We start from the raw sequence: 27,988 nt of genomic DNA on the forward strand, positions 1-27,988 counted from the left end.
CACTGACAATGAGCCTTTCAAAGTTGATGAAAAGGAAAGATTTGGAGTATTAGTAACATGAGGGGCTCAGGCCTGCTTAACCCATTCAATTCAATCAGTAGTCACCAACACTTTGGAATGAAAGCTACAGTTGTTCCCACTCCATAAAGAATCAGAACTCAGAATTTATTGTCAGGAACATGTCACAAATGTCTTTGTTCTGCGGGAACATCATAGTGCAAGTATTACTATAAATTACACTTCAAAAATAAATAAATAGTGTGAGAAAAGAGGAGAAAGTGATGTAGTGTTTGTGCTTCATTGTCCATTCAGATGGGCAGAAGAGAAGAAAGTATCCTCCTGCCTCTGGGTGCTCGTCTTCAAGTTCCTGTTCCTCCTTCCTGAAGAGGGCTTGGCCTGAGTGGTGAGGGTCCATGCTTTCTTTTTTTAAAATATTTGTTTTATTTTTCACGCTGTGAACCATATCAACCAAAATACATACAAAGGTTTTCCTCTTAAATATACACAGTGGCATTTTCTCCCCTTTTTTCCACCCTACCTTCTCTCCCCCCTTCCCACCCCCTCCAACCAATAAACATTCAACATATACAATAAAACCATTAAACAATGTCATCACACAATGAAAAAAAAAACAAGAAAACTAGAGACACCATCTCTAGTAGATATCCCAGATGGAGTGAAGACTGGCGCCCATGATGTCACTGGCCGAGGTAACAACTCTCTGGAATTTTATCTTGTCCTGTGCATTGGCATCTCCACACCAGACAGTGATGCAACCTGACAGAATGACTCCCTCTAACATATGTTCTGGCGCTGACCCTGCAACATTCTAGTTGCCTTCTTGATCGCCTGCTGCACCTGCAAACCAACCTTTTGTGATTCATGCACAAGCCCTCCCAAGTCCTTCTGCATGGCAGCATCCTGCAATCATTTGCCGTTTAAAAACTATAATATTCTGATCTTCCATTTTTCCTTCCAAAGTGGATAACCTCACATTTACCAACATTGTACTCTCTACTCCAGGTAAGGATGTTTCTCTATCCTTACGAACATCAATGAACCAAACAGATTCATAGCTCTGAGGCCAACATTATGAATGAATCAGTTCTTTATGAATTGATGATTATTCATTGAATTCCATATCTGTCGTGGCAGGTTTTGAGCTAAAGTGTCTGATCTTTGTTACTCTGGGCGAGGTCTGAATTACTTGTTGATAATGTGACTATGCATCATCGTACTCCAGCAAAGGTGAGAGATGAAGTGTGTGAACTCTATAACAGCAAGACAATCCCCTCTCAGCACAGTAAGTGAGAATAAATAACTCCCAATAAAATTGGAAAAAGTAAAAGAAATGTTAATGAAAGTAAGATTCATTTTGGCCAGGAAAGCATTTTGATAAATGGCAACTAACAGCATATTACTTCTGTAATTGCTAATTTATTTCACAGATCTTTGATAAGATGCCAGGTTTATGGTTCGGGCATCTTGCCAGTATTTTTGCCTTTTGTTCTTAGCTGACAGTGATTTCAAAAAGTTGATGTAATACTCCAGATGCTGAAAGCTGCATCTTGTAAGTATGGATTAGAAGGAGACTAACCTCTAAGTTCAACAATCACATTGCATCTGGTGAAGGGTCAGGCACCAGGCCCACGTGACATAATGAGGAAGCACGTGCCTTTATTTAAACGTGGAACAGTATGAACATGATTCCTTCTGGAATTAAGATCCATCACCAAAAGTCCAATTTTTGCTTGCTCCACCGATAGACAGAGATGGCAGCAAGACTCTGAGACTATTGGGCCCACAAAGCTGTTCAAAAGTAGGGCACGCGGGGTGTGGGCAGGATGCACAAAATTGCCCAATATATTGAATAATTATTTCTCAATCTTTACTGCATCCGCCACCCTCGAGGCTCAAGGGCAATTTCTTTCCAAAAACTCTTAGGGTCTTGAATCCTCATCCGGAGACAATTTCAAGACCACCAAAGATCTGTCTGCACTGTCAACCCCATTTTCTGCACCAAAACCACCTGCAAATATTATTCATTCTGTATTTATTTACCTACTCTCCTCTGATATAATTATCTTTATTTCTCCTCCTAGATGCTGTGTATTTGGGAAGTGGCAGCAGGTACAGCTTTCATTCGGTCTGCACTTTGTATTTATGCATTTATTCATTCATTCATAACACTTTACTCAGAATATGGTGCAATGATCGACTTCTATAATTATTAAATGTGACATTTCAGACTGGTTTAGGATGCAATGAATGTTTAACATAAGCTTATAGTTTAATTGCTGTAATGTAATATTTACCAGTCTTACATGACTGATAAACTTTTGTTTGGCAGATAAAGAATACAGGGGCGGGGGAGCATAAGGAATTATTTGGTTTCCAGGAAAAGGTGCCTATTTGCTTAATATAGCCGTAAAGAATTTGAAATAATGTCTCTGTTTTGCAATTGGTAACTTTTAGATCGTCTTAAGGCAAAGAAAATGTAAATCTAAAGTTATGATTTTATAAGGTATAACAATGTGATACAACACTGGTGAGCGGTTTAGATGCATTGAATCTGTCGTCACATCACTGAGGAGCATTGGCACAAATCCAGTGTTGCGACTGGTTCCTGATTAGGCAACGTCAAAACACCAACTGTGGTAAAAGTAACTTCTGTCATCTGCAATAATGTTCTCAATGAACATCAATAGAGATTGTTGCTGGAGTGACTCATGATATAGTTTTGCTATGAAGTTACAGGTTTAAAAAAAACAAACAGAAAAGTGTTTTAACAATACTTCATTTACATGTTAATCTTTCCTTTTTCAGTGACTGCATTTATTGATGGCATATGTCAGGCAGAACAGTTTTTTTTCCAGTTGATACCTAGCCAGATTTAATTTTGTGGTATTTTAGCTGTAGGCCATATCAGCAATTACAGCTGCATTAAATGGGTTTCACGAGCATTTAACACTGTGTGTGTGGGTATAAACAACAAAACATTATCTGCTTAACTAACTTAAAAAAAACTCACACGAGTTCTTTCCTAACCCAAAAGGCAGAAATTTTCACAAGGATAATCAATTGGATAGCGCCGTTGATGCAGCGTTTAGGTCAACGCCTTTACGGCACCAGCTATCGGGTCCAGGGTTTGAATCCAGCTCTGCCTGAAAGGAGTTTGTACATTCTCCCCGTGTTTGCATGGGTTTTCCCTGGAGGCTCCGGTTTCCTCCCACCGTTTGAAATATACCGAGGGTGTAGGGTAATTGAATGGCACAGACTCATGGGCTGAAATGGCCTGTTACCGCGCTAAATTTAAATGTAAAAATTTTTTAAAATACCTTTAAACAAGATCATGTGCTCATGGCCTCCAGTCCTAATTCCCAGACCAGGTATGTCTTTGTTCGAACAATTAATTGCAGGGTTCTAAATAAAGTTTGAAACACAAAAAGAAAATGCTGGGAGAGGAATGAGATAAATGGCAAATTTGAGTGGACAATTTCTTTTCAGGACCCAGAAAGTCGTTTCCCTCTGCACGTCAATCTAAATGAAAACGGTTGGAACTCCCCTGCCTACTCTCCTTTCCATCCCCCCCCATCCCTACCCCAACCACCACCAAGGGCTGGAGCAGACATTTAAGATTAAACAGGTGCAAACAAAGAAACTGGAGGCAATCCAGCAAAGGGCAAACAATAAAGGTGAAATTGAATCCCCAATAGCATTAGTCTCCACAGTCTGGCAACAAGGCGTGAAGGTCTGTGCAAATTTTAGTCCAAGAATATAGTAAATCTTGACCATAGGCTACACCACTTTTTAGTGAAATGAACAAACCATGGATATAATCACAGAAAATCTACGAAATGAAAAACCCCTTTAGCAACTACTCAAAGGCTCCAAAGAAGCTTAATTCCATGGTGTCTAAGTACATTTCAATCATAGTTGCCTCATTATTAACCCATTCACTTACTTATAAAAATAAACCCATTAAAATGAACATAGATTTAGTCGAAGATTTAATCCACAATTTTTCTGTTATCAGTTTACATGATTTCCTCTTTGGATGTTCTGCTCAGTAGGTTCCTGTATAATATCAATCAACAATAATTATAAGAACTTCATAAGTTATTAGATCCAGTTTCTGCATTTGTTGTAGACTTACACCATTTTAGTTCCATATTGTGTGTTGGATTTGTGCGCAATAGCACATTTATTAAAAAGTGCCATGTCTGCTTTGAAGTGGAAGGGAGCGGCAGGATGGAAAGCAGTCAATCCGGATCCTCCTCACACAGTTCCCAAGGTTAACAATGACGCAAATGGAGGTCTAAAACTGGCCTCTTGTTCAACTTGAGGGCAAAAAGTGTCATTGAAATTGTGACAGAAAAATGGTCTTCATTGATCTGTAGAATTTGAAGACTGCAGATTCAAAAGGTATAATATTTCATAATATTTGACTCATCATGGCTGGTCATGATCAGAATATGATTTGATGTAAATGACCACCATTTAGCATTAGGCCACACCAAATAGACTCGAGTGAACTGCAATTATAAAATATTATGTGAGCCTGAAAATATGTTTTCATTGTGTTCCAATGTAGTGAAACACTCAGATAACACACTGCAGCAGCAAAAAAAAATCATAAAAGGTAACAATTTAGTCTCTTAGAAAACTGTAATAAACAATTCATTGTTGATTTCACAGTGGCGTGGAACTATCATTGAATATTTGTTGCAATTTTTATCCGAACACTGAGAGCCAATATTTCTGGTCATTACCAGCACAGTGAGAAACCTTTTGCTTGACTAATGCTTTAAATTTTGGAGATTTTTTTCTCTAAATTTGATGCAAGAAGGAATGTTTCCATTGGGCCTTGGTGAAAGCACACCTGGAAAAATGTGTGTAGTTTTGTCTGGTTACCTAAGAAAGGGTTTTACTTCCCACAGGAGGGGTGCAGCGAGGTTCATTGGATCGGTTCCAGGGCTGATAGGTTGATGTATAAGGAAAGATTGAGTTGACTGAGACTGTATTCTCCAGCATTTAGAAAAAAAATGAGGAGGTGTTATTGAAACTTGTAATATTTTTAAAGGGCCTGACAGGGAAATTTTTTGAACAAAGAACATTACAGTACAGTGCTGGGCCCTCAGCCCACAACGTTATGCTGACCTATGTAAACCTACTCCACAATAATCCAAGCATTATCTACCTCATACCAATAACCTATTTTTCATACATCCAAGTTGCCTATCCAAGGGCCTTTTGAATATCCAAGGGACCTCCATCATCACCCCAGGTTCCCACCACTCTCTGTGTAAACAAAAAACCTTACCTCTCACATCTCCCCTAAACTTTTCTCTACTCACTTTAAACATATATCCTTTGGTATTTGCTATTACCACCCCAGGATAAAGGTGCACCCTATTTAAACCCTTCATAAACTTAAGTCACCGCTCATCCTTGTTAAAAAAATACATAAAACAGTCTTAAATGTCCTTCTTTAACATATGAAGTAAGAAAAACAAACAGCTGTTCATAACTTTTCAATCAATGTCATTAGTCCTCATTCCATAGAAAAAAAGCTGACATCTGATCTGATCGGAACAGTCCAATCAATCTCGTTCAACCATTTACTTTCATGTAATTATTCCTTCCTCACATGCCCAATGAAACCCTACTTCGCCTCCTACACAAGGGTTGTGTTGCAGTAGGCAATTGATTCTCACAAGTGTTCGATAGCTGACCAGGCAGTCAGGTACCCTGCTGCACATCTCGCCATCCCTGCAATGAGCTAGGTGGCATCAGCCCCTTTGCTAAATCTTCTAATCCTTCCACTAAATAGTATTTTCAGCTATTTACGAAAATATACATCTTATTAAAAACATCGAAGTACAATTGCCCTCAACCGTTCTTCCACAGATGAAAATGGATACATTGAAAGTCCAAGGCACAGTACAGCTCTTGTGTCAAATGTTTGTTTTGTACCTTCCTATTGCTAATCAAGTGTCATGTTTCACTTCAAAATACTTAGCAGTCACACATAATTTGTCGTATGATGAAAGCATGAAAAATTGCGTTGCCTTGGAAACTGAATTCAAAACATTCATATACATGTCACGGCAAATGTTTCATTTAATTTTTTTGCACTTTCCCTAAGACCGTGAAAAAATTCATGCAGTTGATGTGCTTGCAATGGTAAAATGGGACACAGTGCCTTAGCTCTAAGGGAAAAGGGCCCCGATAATTAGCTGAGGCAAAGAAATGTACACTGAAATTATAACAAAAACTATAGACGAGGACTGACACTTCGTCAGATTACTTCACAGTTGGCCTTTGCAAAGCAAGGAGCTCTCTGCAGTCCAGAATGCTGAGACTAATTACCATGTTCTGCTACCACCTCTGCCTGTATGACTTGGCTCTACAGCTGAACAGGACAATTATTTTATTTTTTACTTTTGTTTTGTGCATTGGTTTGTTAATTAATTGCCAATAAACCTTATAAATGATTAGTTCTCCTTGCTCATACAACCTGCAGAGAAAAATTCTTTAAAGCAACGTAATGATACAATTTAAGTTGAATATTGTTCTATTGCCAAACAAAACATAATGAGGTAAGTTATTTTAAGCACTAGGCTGCAAAATCAATAGACTAAAACTCATTGTTTTCTTTGTTTCTAAAGGATAATTATATTTCCAGAATTTTTCTATTAATTCATGTAAAGATTCCCAATTTATTGCACCTCAGAAATCAGAAGTCACAGACGAGAACACATTTTGTTTGGGGAAAAAAATCATCTTGAATCCATGGTTCTTGTTTAAATATCTGTCCATGTTCATTGTAGCCCCTACTACCCCACGTCCTTGTGCAGTACATTCTTCTCCATGTATCAAATACTCAGCTTTATTAGCTGATCCCCTATGGTGTTGCCAGAAGAATATGGGGCCAAAATCCATTTTCCACAGAGATGATTAGGTAAGTAATAGATACAGTGTAGGGATATACTGCTTCTGGAATGAAAAGGCTTCATTCAGTGTCAGGACAGCATTCATGACTGTCGGGCAGGTTGCTTTCGAATGGAGAAATCAAATTGCAATACTACCTGTAAGCATGACAATCTGCGACGGCTGAAGGAGGGACAGATGTACATCGTAAAATCAAGTCAGCTGAAATATTACATTGAAAAATGTGAGGTCATCCACTTTGGTCGACAACATAGAAAGGGGGACTAATCTCTAAATGGTGAGAGTGGAAGATTCTGAGGTACATGCTTGCCCTTAATACACAAATTGCTAAAAAATAAACATGGAGGTCCAGCAAAAGCAATTAGGAGCAGGAACGTGATGTTGGTCTTCATTGGTGGAGGATTTGGGTTCCAAAGTAGACATCAATTGTTCCAATTTCATGGAACCCTGTTGAGAATGAATCTGGAAAATTGTGTGCAGACCTGGTCTCCCCATTGACGGATATACTTTCAATTGAGGAAATGCAGGAAAGTCTCAATGGAATGATTCCTGAGATGATCAGTTTGTCATTTCAGGAGCGATTAGAAGACAAATTCTCTGGAATTTAGAAGAATTCTAATTGCAATGTACAAACTGCTTTTGGGGCTTTGCACGATATAGCCACAGGCCACATTAAGTAGTCCTTTGCTTCCCTGGATCACCTATATAAAAAAAAAATCCCCAAGGAACAAGGATTTGGAGAGCTTGAGCCCCTTCCCTCATTACTAATGGGACCAAAGGTAGTGAGGATAGTTAGGGGAAAGGATGTCTTCGGTGACGGTGCAGGGCTATGGAGACCACACATGGAGTAGTGTAGCCAGTTTTCATCTCTATACATACAAAAGGAACTATTTTCCAGAGAGGAGGTGCAACCAAGGTTCAACCAGATTCCTAGATAGTGGGCTAATTATTAAATGGACCAGGCTTTTGTAGACTAGAGTTTTGAAGGAAGAGAGAAAATTCCATTGAAGTTGACAAAATTCTGTAAGGTTGAATGCAGAGAGTATATTTTCTTTGGGGGTGGGAGTGCCCAGTACCATGGGTCACCGACTTCTGGATACAGAGTAAGACAATGGGGACTGGGATGAAGATACATTTCTTCACTCAGAGGTGGGGAAATTGTGCAATTTTCAACCAGAGAGTTCTGTGGAGGCCAAGTCGCAGAATAAATGTGAGAATGATTTCCAGTCAAAAGTGTCAACAAGCCTACACTTGTTTTCTGTGTTTCTTCTTTATTTTTAAATCTACAACCTCTGTTTTTTGACCAGTCTTAGAGCCATGCAGCACAGAACCAGCCCCTTTGGCGCAACTCATCTCTGCCGACCAAATTAACATTCTCCCGAGATGGAGAAGAGGGAGAATGTTGCTAGAAATGGACCAAGTGAATTGTGCCTGCCTGCTTTTTACTCAGACCTTAAGGAAGGGCTCAGGCCCAAAATGTCAGAAATATATCTTTACCTACTGTAGACGTAGAGAGACCCGCTGAGTTCCTTCAGAATTTATGTATCGTCTACCTTTGGAAAAAGACAGTGAGCATTCACTTTGTCCATGTCCCACATGATTTTATAAACTTCTGTAAGATTAACCCTAACCCTGAGCTCTGGCCAGTGGAAATCATTTCTCATTTATAATAAACTTACTGATTTTAAACAATTCTTTTAAAATCACCTCTTCATTCCCTCCTCTCAGGGACTTTAGTTTCTCCATCTGATTATAATCTCTGGTATAGTTCTACCATTCTCTTTCTAAATTCTTAATACTTAAGTATTATTGATGATCGTAAAGACCTGGAGTAATTTCCTTACTTTTGTGATCTACTCCAGAATATAAAACCAAGGATTCTTTCCATTTGCTGATAGTTGAATTCAGGAAGGGAAAACTGGAGATGTACCATCCAGTGATTATTAGGGGATCAGAGGTAGAGAGGGTGAGCAAATTATGTTCTTAGGAGTCACTATCCTGGACCCCACACACCAATGGCATCATGAGGATATGACATCAGCATCTCTTCTTCCTCAGGTCTTTGCAGAGGTCTGGTCTGATGTCGGAAACCCTGGAAAATTCCTACAGATGCGTGGTGCTGACCGGCTGCATCATGGTCTGGTAAGGAGACACCAATACCCCTGAGTCCTAAGCCCTGGAAAAGGTAGTTGGACACAACCTAGGACATCACAGGCAAAACCCTCCCCACCATTGAAAACATTTACAGGGAACACTGGCATCGCAGAGCAGTAGCAATCTGACCTGTAACCCACACCACCCAGCACACCCTCTGTTCTGACTGCTGCCATCAGGAAAGAGGTGGAGGTGCCACAAGACTCACACCACCAGGTTCAGGAATAGCTGCTCCCCCTCCACCATCAGACTCCTCAACCAGAAACTCAATCAGGGACTCATTTAAGGACTCTACTTTTGCACTTGTCTTTTTCCTCTCTCTCTGTATGGCAGCTTGTTTACACGTGTATGTTGAGTACAGTTCATTTTTGCACTATTGATAAGAGGTAATTCTTCCTCATCTGCAGGTTAAAAATAATCTCATGTATGGACTCTGACAACAACGCTGAAATCTGATCTGAAACAGATTTGCTGGAGAAACTCACCAGGTCACACAGCATCTAAAGGAAGTAAAGGGTAATGAATATTTCAGGATGAAAGACAAAATTATTGCAGATGATGTGATGGTGCTAAAAACAAAAATGCTGGAGGAACTGAGCAAGTCTCACAGTGTCTATAGGAGGTAAAGATATTTTGGGCTCAAGCCCTTCATCAAGGTATGAGCAAAAAAATGACAGGTGCCTGAACAAAAAAAATGGGGAGGGGAAGTGAGGAGGGAGGGTCAGGTTGAGGAGTACTGGTTAACAGGTTACAGATCAGATACAAGCTGGAAGGAAGGAGAGGTTCTCTGATAGGACAGGGATGGGAAGGAGGTGGGGAGTTGGAAGAAAGGAGGCAGAGGGATAGGGAAAGAGAGAGACTCGGGGAGGGGTTTAACAGAATTGGAGAAGTCCATGTTAATGACATCTGGTTAGTGGGTGGCCATTGTTCCTCCAATTTTGGGTAGCCTCTGTTTAGAAATGTATGAGACCATGGATATGCTGGTGTGGAAATGTTGTGTGAAGTTAAAACGATTAAAATTATTCAGTCTGTTTTCATAACAGCCTTCCTTCCCAACTTGGCCACCTTTGTGCTGACCCAGGTGTCTGTTCATAGACCACTCTTAAAATTGTACAATGTGTTCCCTTCCTCAATCTGGAACATAGAACATAGAATTCAACAGCACAGTACAGGCTCTTCTGCCCACAGTGTTTTGCTGACCTAATAACCTCCTCTAACAACTGCCTAGAAATTTCCTACTATGTAATCCTCCATATTCTGAAATATTTGTCAATCGGTCAAATTGACTCCCAGTGTTTCTGTGTTAAATTTATTTTGCCATGTTTAATCTGCCATTTCATGACTTCATGTGCTCACGAGGCTTGATACATTATCTTTAATGCTTACTACATCTGCAAACTTTGGTATTAGTGCCTGTGTACACGCTCAGTTCATTACAGCAAAAGGAACAGTGGCCTTCATCCAAAATCCCAGAGAACATCTCTACATACTTAATCTGTCTAAAAATTATTGTTGACTGTCAGCTTTAAGCAGTTTTGTATCCACACTTCCAGTGCCAATCCATGGGCTTCAGATGTACTAAATTTCCGTGAGCGTGGCACTAGTAGAGCCCCTGCCTCTTGGTGCCACTGACCTGGCTTAGATTCTGATCTTGGGTGCTGTTTGTGTGGAGTTTGATATTTTTCTTTTCCCTCTGACTGTGTGAGTTTCCCCTGGACAATCTGTGGTTTTTTTCCCCAGATCCCAAGCATGTGTGGGTTGGTGGGTAAATTGGCAACTGCAAATTGCCTTTAGTGTGTAGGTGAGTGGTAGAATCTCAGAGGAGTTAACAAGAATCACGTGGGGAGCATGGCAAAATGGGATTAGAGGAGGATTAGGGTAAGTGGGTGTCATCATGGATTCAGTAGGACTAAGAGCTTGATTCAATGTTTGTATGACCCAAAGTCCAAAATATTGCAGTTTGTTAAACACATCAAATTTCTCTTTAAGTCAAGCATATCAATTCTTGCTATCATTTTACTAATTCATATGTTTCTGTTACATTTAATTTTGTTTTTATTGGGGACGATCAAGATTTTGCTCAGATTTGCTCTGCTTCTCACAATTTGTATTGGGTGGATTGCAATGTCTCAAGCCTAGGCATGGACAGTTAAACATGGTAATGCAGGACCCATTGCTGGAGATACCTTGTCCTCTATATTGTGGACTGTTGCAAGTCTGACACCCTCAAGATTGATATGCATGGTACTGCGATGCTTCTCCAATTATTCTAAAAGGAAGGTTTAAATTTAATACTGGTATACTCAATTTTTAACACCTTATGTGATAATTAGTGTTCAAAACAGTACATATTTGGGCCATCATCCCTACAGAAACAGTGTTGGAAATTCAAAGAGTAATATTTTACTTTCTTTATCCATTCCTTTATCCTGAATTCCATGTGTAATTCCCGATCTTATTAGCCCTCTTTTGGCATTTGGTGGAATTCACACTTTTGGTAGTTTGGTGAGAATTTTTCAGTCTGGTTACTTCAAGGAGTCTGCACATGCTGGAGGACTCAAACAATACACAGAAGTGTGAGAGGAACTCAGATCACACCGCCCCCATGGAGAGCATCAGGCAGGCGACATTTTTGATCTCAACCCGTCATCAGAAACTCTTCCTCAATCCTGTTGAAGGGCTGAGGCCTAACTGCTGCCAAAAAAAAGTCACTGTTTTTGACCTTGTTTACAAATACCATTCGTGATTGCTGGACTTGATCAAGTCCCCAATAAAAACAACCACTGCTTCAAACCAGGCCAGTTCTCGGTGGACACCTGACGAGGAAAACTGCAAGCACTGCTCCCTTGTCATCAACTGAAAAATCCAATCCATTGTTTCCAATGCTTTTCAATGAGATAATGCATTTACTTTTGGAAAAATGTATCAGTAGTAGTATCAGTAATTAGATATGCTTGGCTTATTTATGTAATAATTTAAGATTGAATCAGATTGATTTAGCTGCTTTGACAATCATCTTAGTTTAGATGAAGTACCAGTGCAGGACTGAGTTAGGGTTGCATATTCATTGGAAGAGATTTTCAATTAAATCAGGCCGTGGTTACGATGTCTATACTTCTAATAATCTATGTCTGAATGAAATCCAGTATAGTAGAAGTCAAAAAGGTCTAGATGCCAGAAATCTGCGGAATAAGGACTTTTCAAAAACTCTCTGACTTTTAAATTTACCGGGCTTTTGTGTCCATGCGCGCTTGTGTGAACACCACAGCGGCAACTTCATTTTTCTTTAAAACTGCTCATTTTGATAAACGAAGCATGCTATATTTGCTAATGAATAAACTATAAAAATCTACCTGTTCATCTCTTCTTTATTCCTCCTTCAATTTGAATTTGAAAGGTTTTGCCAGAGAAGCCGGAAAATCTAGACTCTCCCAGTCCCTGATCAGTCGGATTTTAGGACTTCTACTATAATTCAATAAAGTCGATGGTGTTATTAAACTCAGAATTAATTAACTGTATGGTTGTTACATGTACAATAGGGTTAATTCCTTAACTATTAGGTTGGAAATTACTTCCAAGTTTTTTTGTACTAGCATTTCACCTTAAAAGAAGCCTCATAGCCTGTGTACGCCTGATATGGTTGCATCTTGGAAGCTAAGCAGGCTCAGGCCTGGCAAATACTTGGAGGGGAGACCACCTAGGAACACCAGGTGCTGTAGGTTTCTGTGAGGGGCGCTGGACAAAGTGGCGACTCTCTGTCTGCCTTATGGTAGACAAAGTTAAAGAATTTCATGTATGTTACATTCTAAATGTATTACCTGACAATAATGCAACCTTTACTTTATATTGGAAGTGATTTAGCTTGTACTTTTCTGATTTAGTTGTCAACAGAAAGCTTGTATTGTCCTTTGACTCCATTAATCAACTGACATATTTTATCATTTCAAGTATGTCTGCTCCTGCTCTAAGAACATGGCAGAGAGGCATACTCAGAGTGTGTGGTGAAATAAATGCTTTGTATAATTGGTTACTCCAGACTAAGCCACAGTGAATTAAATGTTGAAAATATGTCGGATTCTCTGCTCTTTCAGCAACTGCATTTGAACCATTTATCAATTCCTTAGACCCTGAAGGAAATATAAAGTAATATTTTTTATTTGATACAATAAAATATTTACCGTAAGAAGTATTTTGACATTTTCAACACAGTCACTTCTCTTACAGACCTACATTGGATCAATGGCACAGAGACAGTCTTTTAGGCCCAGCTAGTTCATGCCAGGGCTAAGATCGTTTAGCAAGTTCCTTTCCTCTCTTCTCCCTCGGATGATTATCCAGCCCCACTTTATTCATTTCAGCCATTGCCTGTGATAGCAAAGCAACACACCCGCCACTCCTTGGAGAAAGAGGTTTCTGTTAAAATCTCTCTGCCTTCATCCTGTCAAAACCTTTTATCATCCCAAGCTCCTTGACTCGTCCTTCCTCAGCCTTCTTAAGAGAGAAGAAACTCGGTATATTTGTGCTGATTGAGCAAAGATGTTCTGCACCTAAGGTGAACCTGAACTTCCAGTTGCCTGTCATCCTGAGCTCAACACTGTTTCAGTGAAATCTGAGATTGGTCCCAGATACGGTCCCTGAACTTCCGACATAGAACATTGTAAGCTCCAGAATTTAGCGTCGAATTTGAATTCACAGACTCTGAAAGGGCTCTCTTTTGCTGCTCGTTCTCTTATTGGTGGGGGCACAAGGCTAGTGGCACCTCTGTGTGCCTTTAAGGCAAACAAAAGATAACAAATTATGCACACGACAGTTAAGGAATTTGGAAATGAAATAATTTTAGATAACAGTCTATTCCAGTTTTATTTGTTTTCTTTTTCCAGTATTTCAATTTTTACTCATCTCCTCTTATTCAAACATACCCTGTATCTCACTGGCTCTTTCGGCTAGAACCATCATCATTTGACTTCAACCCTTCCTGGTTTCCAGCTTCTCATAGATTCTGCCTTTTGTCTCCTCTACCTTTTCTATAATTTAAAACAACTTTCATCTCCAACTTTTCCCAGTTCTGACAAAAGTTCATCAGCTAAAACATTAGATCTGTTTCCTCTCTTTACTGCTGCTGTCTGACCTACTGAGTATTTCTAATATCCACAATAATTTGCTTTTAGATGAAAAATTAGATTTTGTTTCTTTGGCTTCTTAGGTTCCTGTATGGGGAGGTGAACAAGCACTCTAGTGACATCTACAAGTATAATGCTAGATGGTACAAGTGACAACATTGTAGAAATATTCTGCAATATAAGAATGTTAAACCTGATAACACATTGTAAGTCCATTAAGAATATATCTTCATATTACCAGGCTTAATAATATACAATTCCAAAAGATTTCATACCTGTGTTAGAAGACGCCATCTGAAAGTGTACATTTTTACAGAATTGTATAAGATTGATTACGCTGCGCTTGTGAAAATAAATTATGATCCATTTCTATTCCAATTTAGCAAGCTGTCAGTATTGCCAGAGGAATGCAGCAGTGTGCTGAGTAACTAGAAATGGCCTGGGGTATATGGAAGAATATGTAATTCCACCATGTAATCACCACAGACTGCACTTTAAATTGCAGTTGTCAAAACTTATGCTAAAACATCCCAACATTATACTTGCTAGCAAGTTGTTTTACCCTGTGAAACTTCAAGCAGTAAATCAATGGAGTAAAATCTGTTCCAAAATAAATCAACTCACATGCCAGTCAAGGTAGAATCCGGGGATCTCATCTATCAACAGATCTGCAATCCTTTAACCCGAGTGTGAATCCCACATTTAAAAGAAACCACATGTACAATCTGAACCAGCGTTCCATGAAAATAGACAAAGTTCTCAGTTTACATAATTTGTCAATTTAAGAGTTAAAAGGACTATTTTTAGTCTATGTTATGTAATTGGGTCAGTAATTTCTCTCCTTGTCCTCAATTGGGACATTCCCAATGTTGAGGCCCATACAATATGGCTTGACCTGCTTCATTGGTGGCCTACACCATCTTCGAAGTTATCTTCAGTCAGTACTTTGAGCTCACTCATAGCAAATGATTTCAGAAGTACATTGAAATTCTTCAAAAATATATATTTAAAAAAAAATTAATTTATAGACGTAGCATTGCAACAAGCCCTTCCAGACTGTAAGCCTGCATCACCATATACACCCATATGACCAATGAATCTAATTACCCATACATTTGGAATGTGGGAGGAAACCAGAGCATCTGGAGGAAACCCACACAGTCACAGGGACAACTTACAAGGGTCCTAACATCTTTTGCAGCTCACAGGTCCGACACTGCTGGAACTGAAAGAGGAACATCAACAATATCTCAAGGTTCAAAGTCTAAGTCAGAAATAAGGAGGAATGGCTTCCCCTAGAGAATAGTGAATCTGTAGAATTCTCTGTCCCATGAAGCAGTAGATGCTGACTCAATATATTTAAGACACTGAGAGATTTTTGAATAATTAAGGTTGGGAAGCAGGCGAGAAAGTGGAGTTGAGTCCATGGTCAGATTGAACATGATCTTGTTGAATGGAGGAGCAGGCTCGATGAGCCAAATGGCCGACTCCTGCTCCTATTTATGTTCTTATGAATCTCTCTAACTGCAGAATTTGGAGCCCGTGTACAAACCACAGAAAGAACATCCGCTACGTGAGACAACCCAAGTTCTGCTCTGTCAAGCTCCTCGTGTCTCAGTTATGTCGGAGTCTGCAGATCTCACATAGACTCATCAATCTCTCAGAATCTGGTCATCTGCAATATAAGTCATCCATAACACAGTAAAGTCTCAGTTCATATTAGTCATATATGTGATTTAAAATCTCAATTTTAAGAAGACATGAGCATAATTTAGAATGTAAATCTTAACTACTGATTGACTTTACACATTACCTGTGATTATTTTGCAAATTTGAACAGGCATCTGTGATGAAACTACAGTAAAACCCCTTGCATCTGGCACCTATGGGGAATGATAGATGCCGGATAAGTGTATGTTCCGGTGGCTTGAGATGGCATGTTGTGTGATGACAAACTAACGGTGAGGTATGGCAATTTTAATTTTCTGTATTCTTTACCTATTTATGTAGTTTATTATTTTATTTTCTGGTTGCTTGAGGCTGTCAGTTGCCTGAATTCTGATTAACAGGGGTTTACTGTAGTTATTAAGCCAAGTCCACCAGTGATTCTACTTCCTCAGAAGCCAAAGGACATTCGGCGAGATTTCTTCCCAATTTTTTTGTATTTTGCATGGTGGAAAGTATCCTGTCTGGCTGCCTCACAGCTTGAGAAAATCTGCTCTGCCCAAGAGAGCAAAAACTGTTTAGAGTGGTGAATGCAGCTCAGACCATCAAACCAGCCATCCCTCCATCGACTCCCTCTGTACCTGCTGCTGTGTCAGGAGCTTGCCAGTAATATGAAAGGACCCATCCCACTGTGGTCACACTCTTTTTTCTCAACCTCTTCACCTGGCAGAAGATACACAAGTTTGAAAACACGAACCTCCAGATTCTTGCTGATAGACACTTCAATGGAGCTCTCAATGATAAAAGATGCCCTGGCACTGCTTTGACTGTACTTTTCTCGATACTCTGCACCTTGTCTTTGTAACTAAACGCTGCAGCATAGCACTGCACCCTATACTTTTGTTTTATTATTGCACTTCATGCAGTATGGGTTGACTTGCCTGACAGCACACAAAACATAGCTTTTCACTGTATCTCAGCACATGACAATAAACAATTCAATCATTCTGGCTTCAGAATGCAACCTTACAATTATGAAGTTGTTTTGCACACGTTTCTGTTTTACGGTTCAAAAGGTTATGCACAAAGAAAACAAAAGCCGAATTCCAAATGATCATCATGGTTTCATGTCAATGTCCCCAAAGAGGAACACAGCAATAGAGTAAAATCTCCTGGTCTCCAGGACCTATGGGGATTGCGAGATGACAGATAAGTGTACTTTATGGTTGCTTGAGATTGCATGGTTGGGTGAAGGCCAACTCATGGCAAGACAGGGCAATTTTAAACATGTAGTTTTTACCTATTTAGTTTCCTCAATTTTTATTTGCTGGTTGCTGAATTCCAGTTTCCAGGTGTTTTACTGTACTTACTAACATTAAGATTACCAAGCCTTGGGGGGGGAAAAAAAAGAAATAAAATCTGTAATCCTTTCAACCACACCCTTTCATTAAAGTGCATTTACCAAAAATATTTTCATCCCATTTTCACCTATTCTAAACTTCCCTGCAGGTAGTTCAAAAGCAAGGCCACAAACCCGGTTCACAGCTGCCAACCATTGCAGATATTTGATAACTAACAAGGCTGCATTATGTAAAGTAAAAACCAGACAACTGCAATTCTTTCTGTTCCCAGATGGAATGCTTCTGGTCTGCATGGCATCCAACAGCCTGACCAAGAATTAAAACAATTTTCTTCCTCCACCCCAAATACGGAAATGATTTTAGAGCATTAAAGGTGATTGGGGGTGGGGGGGGGGGGGTGGGGAAATAGCAAGTGGTAGCAATATACCTGTATTTTTATCCTCATTCTTAAACCTCCATGAACAAGTATATATGTCTGGGGCCCAGTGTCATATGATTAATAACATCTACAATTTCTTACACAACTATTTTACAGTACACATTAGTGACAAGGTGAACATATCACTGATGTGCAATCAACCCTATATGTATTTAGAAACAGACAGAGCCATTGGTTATTGCTATCGTACATGCACTTGCTTTTCACTTCCAACAGCTGAATTCAAACACAGCTTTTGACTTTACTCTATAAGTCTTTCTTCTCTGCTAAATATAAATAGAATGTACTGAAAATACTGTGGAACCAGGAATAAAATGTTTCAGATCTTTACATCAAGGCATTCCTCCAATGTTCAATGAATTACTTTTGTAATGTACAAAAACATAACAGCTACTTTGCATGCCACATATATACAGTATGTATGTGTATCTTTAAAATTTCTGCTATTTATTACAACATACCATTCAACCCATTTCGTTTATCCTAGCTATAAGTAATCCCAATCCCACAATTTATTTCCCATATGGCCACTAAGAGATCCTAATTTTCCTGTAACACACCTACACAAGGGCAAGCTTAGTGGCCCTTAATTTCCAAACAGCATATCCTTGTGATGTTATTTGAAGAACAAATTCTGACATTGACACTAAGGGAATATTCATTCTTCTTTGATGAATTGGAACGTTTCAGGTCTTTTGAATAGCTGGTTTTTGACTCAGAGAGATGGCATTCATGTCAATAAAATCCACGACTGATGTACTGAACTGCCTGTCAAAATGATTTGCTGAAGTGCTGGAGTGGACTGCAAGGCACCTGTAGAAAAATAAGAAAATCTACAAGGAGGATGTTCTAAAGTTGGAACTAGGGTAGGTTTTCTGCAATAGTAATGCTGAACACGGCTTCCTACCTCACAGCTCCTCTGACGGGGCTTTGATCTTGACTCTGGCGTTTGAATGGTCCCCGTGTGAACATGTGGGTTTCTCCCAGTTTCTCTGATTTCCTCCCACATTCAAAGGACGTGCTGGTTAGTAAGTTAATTGGCCACTGTAAATTACCCTTTGTGTCGTTGGATAGTGGGAAAATTTGAGAAGTGTTGATGGGCATTTGAAAAGGATTAAGTAACGGCAAACAAGCAGGAGAATTGGATTGATGGGATTGCTCAGATATTAGATGGGCCAAATGGCCTCTTTCTATGGCTTAAAAAGAAAGAGAAATTTACTACAACATGAACTTTTTTGTGCAATATTGAAAGTAAAATTGGGAAGAATTCAGTTTCATTTTCATTAATTTCCCTCAGCGTAATAAATAAAACAACTTCAAACATCTATAAGCAACTAATACAAAGTATCCAATACTGAACAAACAATGAATTTTTAACCTTGGAAACCAACTTGGACACCAATAAACTCTTTCCTGTTGTGATGTTAACCAAATAAATTTGGTAAGTGAAATTAGCAATTGCCAGCTATTTTTGCAAATACGAGACAAATGGCATTTTTACTAAAGTAAATACAAGATATAATTCTTCCCCCCTCCACACACACAAACATTTTTTTTACAACTTGTATTGCAGAAAATAGAAGATTGGTGAGAAGGACATCAAACTCACAAAATATGCTTGCTAATAACATGAAGTTTTACATTTTTATCAATCTATATCCTGCTCAATCAGTGCACGTCATATGTACAAACATCTCATTTGGGTATCAAAATGGTGTAATTATTTAATGATGAAAAATAAGTTCTCCAGGATGAGATTCTATTGCAGTCGAAACACCTTTAAATTACATTGTTCAATGGGAAGAGTTGAGACTTTGGGAATGCAAAGCAGTTCATCCTTTCTTCACTGAGTAGATAACGCATGACATGGCAATACAGGGGCAATTAAAGTTCACCTCACATAGGAAAAGATTCTTGAGGCTTCCAATTGTAAATAGAGCTTACCGTGGGCAAACAGATAATTATCATTTTATTGCTCATATTGTTAAATTATGTCGCCGAAAGATACGACTGGGTCTGCTGAAGGTTGTCGTAGAAGGCAAAATCTTCAAGCTCCTTGACCATGTTCAAATTTGAAGCAGTTGAAGGCTAAATCATTCTTGATCAGTCTAAGTGCAGCAATAGAAGTAGCAGGGTACAATCGTTGCGAGATTCATGTAAAGTGCTTCCAGATGATTCCCTTGAGGTTGGACTGAGAGTGCAAGCTCAGGTCAAGTGTTTCACATCTCAAAGCTCACTTAATTTTCATTCTGACTTCACATATAGCCCATGTTGCTTTTTGTCTCCCATCTTTTCTTAGCTTCAAATCTGGATTGTATTAAAATAAAATGTACATTATTAGTATTTATTTTATCTGGTCCATTGTGATCTATTTGATTCAAGTATTTATTAAAGTAGGGTGTTGTCACAATCACAACAGAGGAAATGGTCAAATTATCCCTGATCTCTATCTATCAACATCTGACAGAAAGCAGCAGGCATAAAGATGCAAGAGCTTAGGCAAGAGGCTCCTCCGTTGAGCCTCTCCTTTCTTGTTGTCATTTTATGTTTCGAACTTCTATTTATTGAAGCAATCCAGGCTGTGAGCAATCCAGGATGAGGATCAAGGCCTTAAAGCACCATTTGTCACCCTCATGGGTTCTCCAATGTGCTGCACTGTCACACCACGTAACAGCAATCTACTCATCAAGAGATATTCTTAAATGTAGGCAGACAGCACGGTAACAGGCCCTTTTCAGCCCATGAGCCCGTGCCACCCAATTACACTCAAATGACCTACATTTTGAAGGGTGGGAGGAAACCCACACAAACAAGGAGAACATTCATGCTCCTTACAAACAGTGCGGGATTCAAACTCCAGCCCCGATTACTGGCGCTGTAACGGTGATGCACTAACCGCTACACTAACTGCGCCACCCTGAAGGGGAAGTTCCCACGATAACTGGTCCAATCACTAATTCAGTGCACTGCCTGGCACACAGTGCAAGTTTTCAGAACACTGTTCACATCCAATCAATAATCTTTATATGAAAAGCTGGCCAATGAGGTAATATTGTGTCATATTTTGCCATTTCCATTTCAATTTATGTGACTTAGTCTGGGCATCACCAGAATAACAAAATTGGGAACAAAGTGCTTCCAACATGAATCATGGATTAGCTGGCAGTAAGAGGTCACAGAAACAGAAATATTATTGGTGTTGAATGAACACGGAGGCAGAGTCATGCAAGCCTCAGTAATACTGTTGAGATACTGAATGGCCAACATTGTTACATGCCATATTGACTTTTATAAGGTGATTTTTGTTTAAAATTCATCAAAAGCAGTGGTTCTCAACCTTTTTCTTTCCACTCATATACCACTTTAAGTATTCCCTATGCCATAGGGGCTCTGTAAATATTAAGGATTGCTTCAGGTGGTCTGTGGGTGGAAGTAAAAAATGATTGAAAACCACGGTTTTAATTGTACCTCATTGACTTGTTATGTGCATGGTTTTATAACTCCAAAAGAAATGGGCCAATGACAATTTTTTTCAAGCAAAATATTTCAGTAACAATTGGGTCCAGAACAGTGATTCTCAACCTTCCCTTCCCACTCACATACCACTTTAAGCAATCCCTTACTCATCAGAGCATCGATGGCATAGGGATTACTTAAAGTGGCATGTGAGTGGAAAGGAAAAGGTTAAGAACCACTGATCTAAGCAAGTTGTATTTCAAGACCTGAAAATAATCCACTCCTGCAGGCGTCCACTTTATTTTCAGGATGCCCTATGGATTATCCAGGGTATCGACCATGCCCGACATTTATCGTCCTAAAGCTGCTTTTTTATATTAGAGCAGGTGTCATGTGTTTAGAGCATGGATTGGGTGGAAGCAAAGAGACACAATGAATTAGAAATGGTCAATTTTTTCAGCAAACCTCTTGGTCTTTGCAAGAATCTCAAAATGAAATTGTGCAGCAAATTCCACTTTGTTCAAGTGTTCCTCTGTCTGTGGGGAATGCTGCAAAATCTTTCCACATATTGGGTTGCCCAGCTAGCTAACTGCCAAACTCATAACTTGTTGTTAAGCAAATGATTACATTAACTTCCACTGTGATTTGATCCTGTGACATGTGAAGCAAACATTTTAAGGGGTTTACTGGAAATCCTTAAAACAAAAAGGAACCATAAATCTTAACACATTTTAACATAACATGGAACATTTTAGATCATTTTTTTCACCTATTTTTAAAACAAGTCACCACATATTGTGCACATTATCAAGTTTATGATTAATGGCCCAGATTTTCCTGTCAAAATATTAATGCACTAAGCAAAGGTTTATATGCAAATGGTATGGCAACTTCAGAATTGCATGGCTTAAGTATTCTGAATTTGCTGTTAGTTATGTGATATTGATTTTTCAGACACCATTGAAATGGATAAAGCAGGTTGAATGTGATGCAAGTCAGGTATCTCATCCCACATGGCAATAAAAGTTAGATTCAAAGGTCTTGCCTATTTCTAGTCAAACCTTTTTTTTAAAATGCCAGTCGAGGTTAATTACTGCCAATTTATGTGAAACTGAAAATCTCGCCATTACAAATGACTTTCAATCTTTTTTTGTCATGTTTTGAAAATTAATTTGTCTCTTTTTTTTGACCATCCCTTGGTCAAATTGCCTCTTTCCTTTTTCTTGATTTCCCACTTCTTGGCGACTTGGACTTTCCTTTTGGTTCTTGTGCATTTGGTTTCTGAGCTCTTTGACCTGGACTATCCAAGAAGAAATGAGCTGCTTCTCCTCAAGCTCAGGGATGCTGGGCTTCTCCTTGCAGTGACATTATTAGTTACAATGTTTTATTTCCAACAGGTTTCTGTATATATGAAAAAAATAGAACCTGTATATTCAAAAGCCAAGTCTGCTGATCTTTCACTGTAGACTAGAACTCGAAATACTCTCCTTTGATCTTTCTCTGCACTTAATTGTGTAATATTGTCATCCTGCAAAATTCAAGCTCACATCCTATTCATCTTGTGGAATCATTTGTAATGTCAAGGAGGCAAAGAAACTTTGTGGATGAACAATATTTTGGTACTTGATAATTTTTTTTTACGAGATTTAAATAAAATGGTTAGGGAGTTTTTATGGAGGGGTAAATTTTTGAGAGTAGCTTTGAATAAATTAACTTGGAAATATGAGTTAGGGGGATTACATTTACCACATTTTCAAAATTATTATGAGGCAGCCCAACTTAAATTTATTAGTTCATTGATGGATTTGGTACGGCCTCTTAGTTGGGTTAAAATTGAGATGGCGTATTTCTGAATTTGAAATACATCAATTTTTGTTTAGGTGGAATATGAATTTGTTACAACAATATAATGTGCCTATACTAAAACATTTAATGAAGTTATGGATAAAGAAAAATAAAACGATAGATTCTAGGGGTAAATTACTGGCTTTGACTCCATTGTATAATAATAAACTTATTTATTTTTCAATACATAATCAAAGTTTATTGCATTGGAGATTTAAAGGTGTGAAAAATTTGGGAGATTGTTTTAAAGAGGGTAAGTTTTTATCTTTTAAAGATTTGAGGGAAGATTTTGGAATTGATAAGAATTATTTACTTCTTTATTATCAAATTCGATCTTTGGTAAAATGTATGTTTGGTGGAGAGATGATTTTACCTAAAATGACTAAATTTGAGACTTTTCTTATGAAGGTACCAGAGAAGGGTTATATTTCATTTATGTATCAAACATTACAGGATGGTATGGATGAAAAAGGTTGGGATAGATCTAAAATTAAAGAAAAAATATAAAAATAAAAACTAAACAATATTTTGGGAGAGAGGTTTCTGGAAATGGTGGGTTGCTGAGAAGTGGATTTACAACTGATGCAACTTCACTGCATGTTTGTCATTGCCAGATTGAAAGTTCACTTCCTCTTTCAACTTGAATTACATTCAAATATTTATTATTCAATTTTATTAAACTTTATTTTAAACAGTAGAAATTTATATTAGTTTATTAAAATATTCATTATATCAGTGCTACAGCAAGTACAATGTGGCTTGACAAAAATCATATATTAGAGCCTGTAACACATACCCAGGTCTTTATTTTATATATATATATATATATATAGGGCAACGACAATTCTTAATACATAGACCTTTAAATAAGTGATTTCATCAGAATATTCTGCATCCCCCAAGCACTCAGATTCATATTTCAGTACACAATCATCTTGCCCAAAAAATCATCCCTAAAATTTTTTCTCCTCAATATACCTTAGACGTCTCTTCAGTGTAAAGGCATACTCAGAGATAGATGAACAGGCAGTATTTTATCCTTGTGCCAATTATCCATATCAGTAGGCTGCTGGGCTGACAGTTCCAGCAAGAGGAGGGTGGGAGGTCTTGGTGTCATGCACAGGAAACAAAAGTAATGCTCATGTAATGCTAAGTTCAATCAGTCAACTCTGAGTATCTTGTTCCAATTATATAGGGCCTATATCTGGAAAACTGTCCAAGTTTTGCTCCAACCCAGAGGATAAGAACACTTGGAATAGGAACAGGAGTAGCTAGCTAGCCAGCCCTCTGAAGGTACGCAAAAAGTTAGCATATGCTGGGATCTACTCAGCGTTTCAAATACCTGAAGAAGGGACCTGGACCAAAACAATCAAAGCCTATTGCTTTCTGTGGATACTGCAACACCTGCTGGTTTTTTTCCGGCACTTTTGTGCTCTGCACCTCGCCCTTTGAGCCTGCTTCACCATTCAAGATTAAGGCTGGTCTTCTATCTCAGTGCTATTTTCCTGCACTATCACCACCTCCCTTGATTCATTAATACCCAGGTATGTATCCCTCTCTGTTTTGAATGAACTCAATGACTGAGGCCTCATTGTCTGCCATGGTACACAATTCAAAAAAATTAATCGCAATCAGAGTGAAGAAATATCTCTTCGTCTCAGTCCTGAAAGCATACTCCTGTGACCCCTGATTCTAGGTTCTAGCCAGGTAATCATCCAGCCTAACAATTCCTGTAAGGAATTTTGCTTTTTAATGAGATCTTCTCTCAGCTTTTTAAATCTAGTTTAATCCATTCTATCTTTGCTCATATGATAAACTCACCGTCTCGGGAACCAGGCCAGTAAATCTTTTCCTCCCTGCAAGAACACCCTTTCTTTAGTAAGGAACCTACAATTGTACATAATACGCCAGATGCCATCTCAACAAGGCCCACACAATACAATTGCAGTAACGCTTCTCCCCCGCCCTTCCTTGTTAGAGGGACTGAATTTAAAAACAGGGTCTGCTTCAACCCCACAGGATACTGATGAGGCCTGCTCCTGGAAATACTGTGGGCAGTTTTGGCCTACTTGTTTGAGGAAGAATTAACTGACCTTGGAGGTAGTGCAGAGGAAGAACACCAGGTTGATTCCAAAGATGGGAGGTTTAGCCTACTGAGTTCTTCCAGCAGTTTGAATTTTGCTCCATATCAAGGAACTTCATTCTCTTGTGTCTGTTTTAACATGAACACTACCCGACCTCCCACCATTTAAATTCCATTTACCCTACTCTTCTCTGCTCTTGTCTGTATCCCCTTGAAACCTCTTGATCTCCTCCAAGAATGGATCCCAGCAACATCTCATGGGTCACAGCCTCTCAACCTCAGAGGATGCAGATCCAATGATGCGAGAGCTGTGAAAATTCTCCAAATGTGATTCCTGGGAAGGCAGGAGAAGAAATTAAACAGCGGACCTACATTCCCTTGTGTCTGGAAGGGTCGGATGAAAAGTACAGTACAAACTTCTTGCGGAGCCTTAGAGGAAGTTGTGGAGTTGCTTCATTTCCTACCTAGATTCAGGGATCAGTCTTACAGTAAAGCATCAGTCATTCAGGACAAAGATGAAAAATTCTTCACTCAGAGCATTGTGAATTTCTGGAATTCTCTATCCAAGAGAACATTTCGCACTGAGAAAGTCACACATCCAAATATGAAGCGAATAATTAGATTTCAGTACTTGTGTGAAAGTGGCAGTGAGATAGAAGATCGGCCGTCATCTTACTGAATGAAAGGTTGAATCAGGATATGGGGCCAAACCCTTTTTTAAAAAATTTCTTATGCTTAGCTTTCCACTGTTTAAATTACCACAGCATCAGGAAATATTTTCAAATCATTACTCTATTATTTCTAACTCCTGTCTTGTTCCAACTTCTTTATCCATTACCCAGATCATCTTATATTACGTTTCTTTCAATGTCCATTAAATCACATATTTTGTAGAAATGTATTTTTACTGAATTTATCCAGTTCCCCTGACGCCATCATTCAAACTATCTTATTCCCGATTGGCTGAAACTTAGCTTCAAAGTTGATTTTTCAACTAGCCAGGGAAGCAACTATTAATGTTTGCTGAATCCCTCAATAGGCTGAAATATCAAACTAATAGCATAATCTTTGGACACAGCAATTTTAATAGGAAATGCAGACAGACATTATAATCAGTGATCCATACAGGTGGTGTGTCCAAATCAGTTACAGATTTCATAGGTGATGCTCCAAGCTTAAATTGTGTTTAAAGCTTAATTGCACAAGACAATTGATTGCTGAATTGCCATTTAAAACAAGCATAATATACCGCAGCTAAATGGGGAATGAATAATTCAAACAGAATAAAAATAATTTACATTTTTAGAACTATTCGCAAACTCAGGTACATTCCTAGGTACGTTACAGCCATTTATGTGCTTTTAAAAATATCTAGGAAATTTGGCAGCCAATTTGTGCACAGGCATCACGAATAAAACAATGACGTGATAAACTGAGCATTTTTTAAATTGGCATTGATTGTGGGATAAACATTGGTCGTGAAAATTGGATAATGTGACTTCTGCTCTTTTCCCCTAGTTTGAAACAGTCTTTTATATCCACCTGAGAGAGCTGATGACCCCAAGTTTAATGTCTCAACTGAATCTTGACACCTCTGTTTAACCTTTTGAAGTTGAAAATGAATACCAGTTGACTGTTAAAGTGTTACCTTGTTGTTATGATGCAGTCGTTGATTTGCATCAAGGGATTGGGCAAATATTACAGGCGGTGATCCAAACAGAAAGAGCAGCAAAAAGTTACAGATTTAAAAAAGTAATACTTTGAGTTTAAACAGCTGTTATGGTTGAAAAATCACTCGGACTAAAATAGATGCCTTTTTACAAACTCAGCATTATAAAAGTTCAATTTTATCATGCACTACATAACTATTTGATCCTCAGAAAAATATCACCTAAGCTTTCATTGGAAGATTACTTGATTATTGGGGCATTACCAGATCGCAGTGTGAGAGCAGAGTTAATTGCTGCTTCCAGCAACTGACAACCACCAGTGTCCAAACAACATTTCTCGAAGATCTATCCACCAATGCTCACATCAGTTCGTAAATAAGTTACCTCCCAAATAAACTGCTCCACCCTGTAGCCTAAATGGTGTCACTCTATTTATTTCAAGCTGCTTGGTGAAGATTTACTCACCCCCATGCAAGCTGTTTCTTCTTTTGGGCCCGCTGAGAAGCTTCAGCCTCCTGCTTGGCTTTCGCAAAATCGCGACAGTCAACAGCTTTTGCAATTTGCACACCCAGCTGATTTTTAAAGAAATCAAGAGAAGAGTTAGATACAAAAATTAATGCAAAATTAAAATTCACAGTGGTTAGCGCCACACTATTACAGCGCCAGCAACCTGGGTTCGAATCTGGCACTGTCTGCAACGAATATGGACGTTCTCCCCGTGTCCAAGTGGTTTATGCCCTGGCTTCCTCCCTCCCTCCAAAATGTACGGGGGTATATTTAGGCAGCATGGGGGTCCTGGGGTGGAAGGGCCTGTAAAAGTGCTGTCTGTCTAAATTTAAAAAAAATCTTCCATACTTGAAAGCTTTCTCCTATCCTAACATAGGAATAAGAATCAGTGAAATTTGGACTTACAGCATGGCAACAGGCCCCTCCTGCCCATGAGCCCACACTGCCCATTTCCATCCACGTGATTAATTAACCTTCTAACTCATATGTACTTAGAATGTGGAAGGCAACCAGAGCACCCAGAAGGAGGAGGAAACCCACATGGACAAGGGAAGAATGAACAAACTACTTACAGACAGCCGTCAGAACCTGGATCACAGTTACGGTAACCTCGCTGCCCAAAACCTTTTTTTATTCACGGAGAGAGTCCTGAAGTGGTTGCAATTAAATCAACGTAAAAATATCTGAATGTTTTTCATTCTAAAGTAAAATAAATTCTTGGTTAAGAGCAAATT

The 27,988-nt window shown here is 38.8% G+C and overlaps 1 protein-coding gene and 1 long non-coding RNA gene across 5 annotated transcripts in view; one reads left to right on the plus strand and one right to left on the minus strand.

Annotated features, from left to right (window-relative positions):
* Positions 1 to 270: 270 nt before the first annotated feature.
* Positions 271 to 27,970, plus strand: LOC138744230 (uncharacterized). 3 transcript variants are annotated; one of them, XR_011345376.1, is made up of 8 exons: positions 271 to 403; positions 1,156 to 1,248; positions 9,013 to 9,096; positions 9,516 to 9,624; positions 15,759 to 15,929; positions 16,069 to 16,194; positions 18,384 to 18,559; positions 27,750 to 27,970. It is a non-coding gene; the product is annotated as an uncharacterized lncRNA (long non-coding RNA). The 3 variants fall into 3 exon arrangements; XR_011345378.1 differs by lacking the exon at positions 27,750 to 27,970 and adding an exon at positions 18,991 to 19,119; XR_011345377.1 differs by lacking the exon at positions 1,156 to 1,248.
* fam204a (family with sequence similarity 204 member A) overlaps positions 19,172 to 27,988 on the minus strand; it is a 58,054-nt gene continuing 49,237 nt past the window's right edge. The window contains exons 8-10 of one of the 2 annotated variants that reach the window (XM_069900052.1): positions 27,213 to 27,319; positions 23,973 to 24,100; positions 19,172 to 20,000 (exon numbers count right to left, since the gene is read on the minus strand). In XM_069900052.1, coding sequence (XP_069756153.1) covers positions 23,986 to 24,100; positions 27,213 to 27,319 — 222 coding nt within the window. In that variant the 3' untranslated portion in view covers positions 19,172 to 20,000; positions 23,973 to 23,985. The remainder of the gene's footprint in view (positions 20,001 to 23,972; positions 24,101 to 27,212; positions 27,320 to 27,988) is intronic. The other variant, XM_069900053.1, reaches the window with a different exon arrangement.

The sequence above is a fragment of the Narcine bancroftii genome, chromosome 10 (genome assembly GCF_036971445.1).
Source record: "Narcine bancroftii isolate sNarBan1 chromosome 10, sNarBan1.hap1, whole genome shotgun sequence".
Lineage (NCBI taxonomy): Eukaryota > Metazoa > Chordata > Chondrichthyes > Torpediniformes > Narcinidae > Narcine > Narcine bancroftii.